The 7064-nt window shown below is 42.0% G+C and overlaps 1 protein-coding gene across 1 annotated transcript; it reads right to left on the reverse strand.

The window, feature by feature from the left end:
• Window positions 1-6200: 6200 nt before the first annotated feature.
• Window positions 6201-6647, reverse strand: LOC104504023 (fructose-2,6-bisphosphatase TIGAR-like; the record flags this gene model as incomplete). Its single annotated transcript, XM_010161810.1, has 1 exon — window positions 6201-6647. A coding segment is annotated over one exon (447 nt), but the record flags the coding sequence as incomplete, so codon positions are not given.
• Between the last annotated feature and the right edge of the window lie 417 nt (window positions 6648-7064).

Here is a 7064-nt window from a genome sequence, read left to right on the forward strand (position 1 = left end):
CCATCAGGGCCCAGGGATTTGTGGGATTAATTGTATTCCAGGTTTCATTTACCTCTCGTCTGTAATTACATTCTCCTTCAGAATTTGTTCTAAAGCCCTGAATGTTATTAAGGTCAAATTAATTGTTCCGTAGGATTACTTTTTCCTCTGTTCTCAAATAAAAAATATTTTATTTCCTATTCTCTAGTCATACAGTTCCACACTCAACTGGACAGAGCTATTTAAAATACTTGCTTACGGATGTGTAATTTCAGAAGTGCTTTCAGAATTCTGGAATAAAGATGAGTCATTTCCCCTGACACTGAATTCTTTAATTCTTGGCTTTAAACGTGGTATTTTCCCTATCCTCATTCCCGTTATCCATCATATTTACCCTTGTGTTCAATACCACTGTAAATTAAGTCAGTCTTCTATTATATCCCCCAAATGAATCTCATCTCTATTCCATCCGCACACTGCAACATTTTTGACACTCCTTTCCTTGTCCTCTATTTTGATATACACATATCTCAAGATGGTTTTGCTACTTGTTTTATTTTAATTTGCAAATTCTCCTCATTTCGTACCTAAGATAAATGTTCTGTATGATATAACTTTCTTTCTGTTCCTTACAGGCTTTCTTCCCAATATCAGTAACTCCTGAGATGATTATTGATCTGATTGGTCCTAGAGACCTTCCCTGTAATTTTTGCCTGTTTGGGATGTAACTTGTAGATCATTTCTGCATCTATGATTTGATCGAGGAAACGTTTCCCCCCTTTTTCCATATTAGGTCTATCTAAGGCTCTTAAGTACAGGTGACCTTCTCAGTGAATTTTGTGATTAAGTACAGCTGACTTCATTAATTAGTTGTGCGATTCTTGCCCTTTTGGAACGAAACTGTCTTTTTTACCTCATCTTTTAACTTACGTAAATTCACTTTTCAGTAGCTAGGTCTTCTCAAATATATTTACGACTTATGAGAGTCAAGTCTAGTGCATCACCCCTCTTCAGTTTAGCTGTGGCTTGATCAACAAACTGCGCATCAGAGGGACAGGGTATCACACCCAGTCGTGCCCCAGGAGGCGTTCTGCCTGGGCCTCAAGTGCATTCCTCCGGGGACCCGTAAGTCATGGCTTGCGTTTTTATCCTCGCCTCCTCCCGTGCCCACAGCTTCGAGACCTCTGCTGTTGTTCTGGTTGCACCTCAGGGGCCCCACCACCAGCTTCTGGTGTTCAGATTGGAGCAGCATGGGATTTACCACGCACAAAGAGATCCCCCACGCCGCGGGCTTGCCATATCCGCGGAAGTCGGGGAAACTGCTCCCACACCGCGCAGTTGCTTTGTGCTCGTGCAGCTGCCATTTGCCTGGGATTGCTATATATCCAAAAACCTCAGGCTCATGGCCAAAGCCCTCACAAGAGGGACACATCTGGGGAAAATCTGACATATTTTAGGCCCAGGCATGTGGGCTGTGGATCTGAGGCAGTCTCATGAAATACCAGAAGTTTGGATAGAGAATGCATCTGATTTGAATTCTGTAAGAAACAAGAAGGAAGAAAAAGAAGAAGGAATAAAGAAAAAAAAAAAAAGAAACCACCTCCAATTGCAAAGACAGGGGAATACCTGGAAAACATAAACCTAACAGAGAACTGTGGAACAGAGCTATTATCTTGGAAAAAGGGCTGATACTTTAGACGAAGGAAACTGTGACACTACCCGAGCCCTCTGCCGAAGCGCCTGCCTGACGACTGCTCGGCATTTAGCAGACCTGCTGGGAGATGATGTTGGTGGAGCCGAACCAAGTGTGCTGCCATGCTGGGAACTCTGAACTCTTCGTTGTCTCTCCTGTCACCTTTTCCAAATCGAGCCCTGGTAAAGTGCTGCTTAAACATGAACAAAGGAGGGTCACAACTCCCCTGCCTTTTAAAGCATCACTTTTTGGGGGGAGTAGAATATCATTGGAGTCTTCAGCAAAATAAAACATTAGGTTAGAAAGATGGGGACCGAGTTTCCTCTTGATCGTGGTGATCTCCACAGTCACCTTTTCTTCTCCTATAGTTCTGCTGAAAAATCCTGCCAAGACAGCTTGTATTTTTAATCTTCACCAGTTTAAAAGGTAATTTTGAAGTATGCATTGGCTCTTTCAGATCTGACTACAGACCATTCTGTGGGCAACTCCATACATTCCTAACGTTTATTTCGGCACTATTTTCCTACAGAGGTATTCAACAGGAATGTACCTTTTTCTTACCATTTGAAATTCGTACCATCCTAGTAATGTGTTTATCAGCTTGCTCTGCTCTCACATCCTCTCTTACATCTTGGCAGCTACTGCTAAAAATCCACCCTGTAGTTAAGGCCTTGTCTCCTGCTGCTAATTAGAGACTGGCATTTCACAAGGACAAAACATCCATTGCCCACTACTGAGTAATCCCTCAAATATTTATGTTCTGCTATTATTCCTAACAGAACCATCTATAAATGCAGCTCTCCTTTCCCATGATCCCAATAAACTGTAACGAATTAATGTAGAAATGTTCAAAAGTCACTTCATTAAAAGAGCAAGAAGATTTAGTCTCAGTGTCAATTCGGACATAAAAAAAAGGGCCAGCACTATACATAGATTTGAAGAAAAAAGGCTTATCATTAACTTCAGAAGCTTCAAAAATTACTGATTTACTTTTTAATGCCTCGAGAAGCTTGTATCTGATATAACGAAGGTGAAAGGAAAGCGCTAAGTATATCCGGGCAGGCTGTAAGATCACCTAGGCCAGAACCCTGTCGCCAACAATGCCAAGTGCAGACTCAGAGGGAAAGAATACAATACGGCAACTGCAGAACATGCTGGACTGCTCATACTTCCCCTGCCACTGGCAGACGTGTTTGCACCCATCTAGTGTGCTTTACAGAGCCTTAATTAGGAGATTCTGGCTCGTAATTTTTTCATTGAAAAATGCTACTTCATTAATACAGGAGCTGTTTAGAAAAACTGAATGGTTTCACCCCATGATTTTGTTCACATCCAGAACAAGCTGTTCCATCGCTTTTCCAGGGGTGGAGGTGAGGAACAGTCAAAAATCCCTATGGGAAAAGTATTGCCCAAGAAACGGCAAAGCATTTAACAAATAAGTAGAACTTCCCATAAGATGCTTACTTCATCACCAAGAAAAAATAATTAAGCCCTTGAGGGTAGGCAAGAAAGAAGGCGGCAGCTTTTAAACTAATGGAAGCTCACAAATCACTAGTGTGTTTTGAAATATTTGTCAAAAGTTACCGACTTGGGAGGAAAACATATTAGGTCCCCACTCATTTCCTAGCAGATGAGGGGTGCTCATTTTCAGCTTGGTTACTTTGGCTTCAAGAAGTACTAATGGGATGACTGACCAAATTCAGGACATGGCAACTACAGAAAAGTTCAAACTATCGGAAGCACCAACAGGACAGTCTCTGGCTGTGTAACCAGCCTTCCTGAAGCCAACAGCCACTACCTGGGACAAGCAAACTAAGAATGAACTCCCCTTCCACCCTCTACCATTAACCCTGTTAGCAGTTGTAATTAAAACTTGTCGGCCTTCTTGGGCTGTGATCACCAATTTAGTATTGAGGAGACCTCTAGAAGACGCGTTTCACAAGGAGCCCGAGGAGTCTGTGCAAAATCCTGCATTCCCATTCTTCCTTTCTGTGTGCACAGCTTATTTCCTTTAGTATATTACGAATGAATTTTTTTATTTGTGAAAAAGGGCTATGGACACCTTTAAACCAAGGTCTTGAGCGGTTCCTCCAGCAACAACTGTTATCCCCGCACTTTTCCTCTGAAACAGACCCCTGGCAATTTCACAGAGACAAACTCAGCGTTTGGGTGGCAATCATGTCTAACATCGAGAAGGGTTGGCTAAAAAGGGTTTTTCAGTTGGCTGGCTTTCTCAAAAAAAAAAATTACTAATTTTCTAAACATTTTATTGTAACTATTTGAATTCAGAAATTTTTTACTTCTGAGTAACATTCAAACGCTTTGCTTAAGAAGACCTTTGTTTTGAACAAAGGCTGCTTATATAAAATTAAACTTGAAATAGATTATAAAATTAAACTTGAAATAGATCCACTTTGACCAAAGCCTGTTTTAATGCTACAGAGAAATCTTAGTTTCCCAGGCTTCTGTATCACAGAGATTTCATGTGTGCTGGAACACCTCTAGTCCCAAGACTTGCACAGACAGACCTGAACGCTGAGGAGCTGCCTCACCCGGGGCCAGAGGAGCCACGATGAAGCGGCCTGCCTTGCTCTCTGTAAAGAAATGAAGACAGCTGATCAGCAAACAACATGTTCCGCCTACTGATGCGGCTCAGTGTAACATTCCGGTTTAGATTCACCAACCCAACCTACCAGCGTCCAATCCTTCACACTGTACAGTGGGCTAGAGGTTGAAAGATCGATCCTTGCTGACACTGGTCAGGAGTATCCACCTCTGCATCCCAGGTGAGCTGCACCCTTCCCTATGGACTCGTTCTCAGAGGCAGCAGCAGATGGTCCCACGGTTAGTTGCTAGATAAACATGCCCGGCTGCGGGGAAAAAGTCCACTTCCTGATCCTGGAGAACACCACCTTAGAAGGGTTCTACCTTAGAAGCCACACTGGGCTGACCACTTCCCACTTCGCCCTCAACGCTTCGGCAGTATTCATCAGCACTGGGCGAACAGCACGGAGAAGCAGAGCCCCATTCTGTGTTCAAGCAGGAATCATGGGAACTCTCCCATGGAATCACAGTCTGGGGAACAGAAGCAGCAAAGTACAGTCACCAGAGTCAGCTTAAATAATTCTGCTGCTGAGCTTCAGTAGGGCTGCAGTTAAGTATAGGTACCCACCTGTTCAAGGAAACCACAGCAACCTCTTCTTCCTCCTCAACATTCAAGTGTCTGCCTCAAGGCAAAGTCTCCAAGTAGTTTAAAGCACAGAAGACAGCGTAAAAATTACAAAAAAATACTCAAAACTTCAGGTAATTTTGTACTGGAGCAAGCAATTTAACTATATCCTTAACAGGTTAAGTGGTTCTTTCAGGTATAGCACTGACTCATCAGGCCCAAAAAGGGCTCTTTTTCACAATAAAAGATCAGCCTGGGGTTTTTCAGAAAAAAACCCAACAGAATTTATATAATCTCAGCAGAGTTTCACAGAGTAACACTAACAAAGATTTTTACCTCAAAAGAAATACAGACAAAATGAAGTTCTATTCAGAAGCCTTTAATATTTTTAATTATTTTTCTTTTAAAGTGGATATTTTAAATAACATAAATCAGGTAGGCTTACACAGCAACACTACCGGCACGCCGGTGGGGAAAGAACGCAGTACTAACAGCAACTATAAGCAATGATCAAGTAATCAAACATGCCTAATTCTAGGCAAAAATGTTCATCCATCAAGTGTGTGATTGTAACTCACGAAAGGGTTCTAGTCGGGTAGACTCACCCCACCAATAACGGTCTCTCTTCTGAAAAGGAACCTCATTTCAACTATTTGCACGTGAGGTACCTCGTACTGCTCACAGTCAAAAATAAATACTCTATCTTTGTGTACAGTGCTCTTCAACAGGGGTCTCAACAATACTAACAACTCTTGTGAAACCCTCCTGTGAGGTAGGTAGATCATCGTCCCCATTTTACAAATGGAAGAGAGATTCGCCCAGGGTCTCACGGCTTTTTGGTATCAAAGCCTGGTGCGTGACCCCTGACTCTGTACCAGGCCTTTTCCACCAGGCAAGGCTCCTTTTTAGGTTATTCTATTGCATTCAAAAAAGTCGTTTTGAAACAACATCTATGTTTAATATTACAATACAGCATTTTGTAATAAAACAAGAATTCAGTATAGCTCATTTTGGAGGTACTACTCCTCTCCCCTCCCCAACTCTTTCACCTGGAGATAACCAAAATAAGGATGTGCTGATGAAGAGAAGTTCTCAAAAATATGCCCTCTAGGAGCAGATATGCAAGTGACTGGAAGTATTAGGTTTCTGTTCGTAAGGAACATCGGTGTGTTTTCTCTGGTGCCAACTTAAGTTGGGCACCTGAAGCAAATCGCGTTATTTTAAGACAGTAAGCAGTGGCGTGTCCTCAATTTTGCAGTTTAGTGTCAATAACTCCAGCCAACCTCAGTAATTACTACAGATACCTTTCCCAAGCTTATTATAATGGGGACCTAAAACTACTTTCTGCTACAACGATTCTTAAAACACTTTTTGAACTACACATTCAGCTCCCACGTCCACTAAGTGAGAATCTTGATTAAGACAAACACATGTGACTTCAGGTTTTAACAGATTTCCGTTTCCCAGCTTTATGATGAAGTGACTAACTCCTGTATTGGGACTGACAGAGGACAGCTGAGACTTTGTTAAATTCGCTGGCAAAGTACAGTTGAGATCTGAAACAAAATAACCAATCCAGTTCCTCATGTAGGCTCCATGACTCACAACTAATATATTGGCATCTAATCTTTGAGAAGCTCCACCGTTATTGTCTTCACTGCAGTGGTTTGTCCAAGGGAAAACTAACTGTTCTTCAGATGTGCCCGAGCTTCCGCTTGCTGCATCACGCACGTCTTGCTCTTTCTGTTCCAATTCAACGGCCAGCTGACACAGAAATTCAAAAAAATCCCTTGCACGTTCTCTCACCTAAAGAAAAAAGGTCAGAATAGCATGTTGTGAAGAATGCAAGAGACTCCAGCTTTCAGAAATCTAAGGTGTAACTACTTCAGTTAAAAGAGAGAACATTTATCCCAGTCAAGTCTCAGAAATCAGTGCTAAGTTACTGAATGCTGTAAACACTCCTCAGCCCTCCAAAGCCAAGTTTGAGAGTAACTGACTCCTGTCGTGGTTTAACTCCAGCTAGCCAAATACCACGAAGCTGCTCTCACAAAGCCCCCTCCCCTCCTCCAGTGGAGGGGAAGAGTTGGAGGAAAAAGAAATAAGGAAGCTCGTAAAATTGAGATAAGAACTATTTACTAATTGAATCTAAGTTAATATATACAAATACTACTAATAATAAATAATTAAATCAATAGGAAAAAATATATGCTACAGTTGCTCACC

The sequence above is a fragment of the Eurypyga helias genome, unplaced genomic scaffold (genome assembly GCF_000690775.1).
Source record: "Eurypyga helias isolate BGI_N326 unplaced genomic scaffold, ASM69077v1 Scaffold50431, whole genome shotgun sequence".
Lineage (NCBI taxonomy): Eukaryota > Metazoa > Chordata > Aves > Eurypygiformes > Eurypygidae > Eurypyga > Eurypyga helias.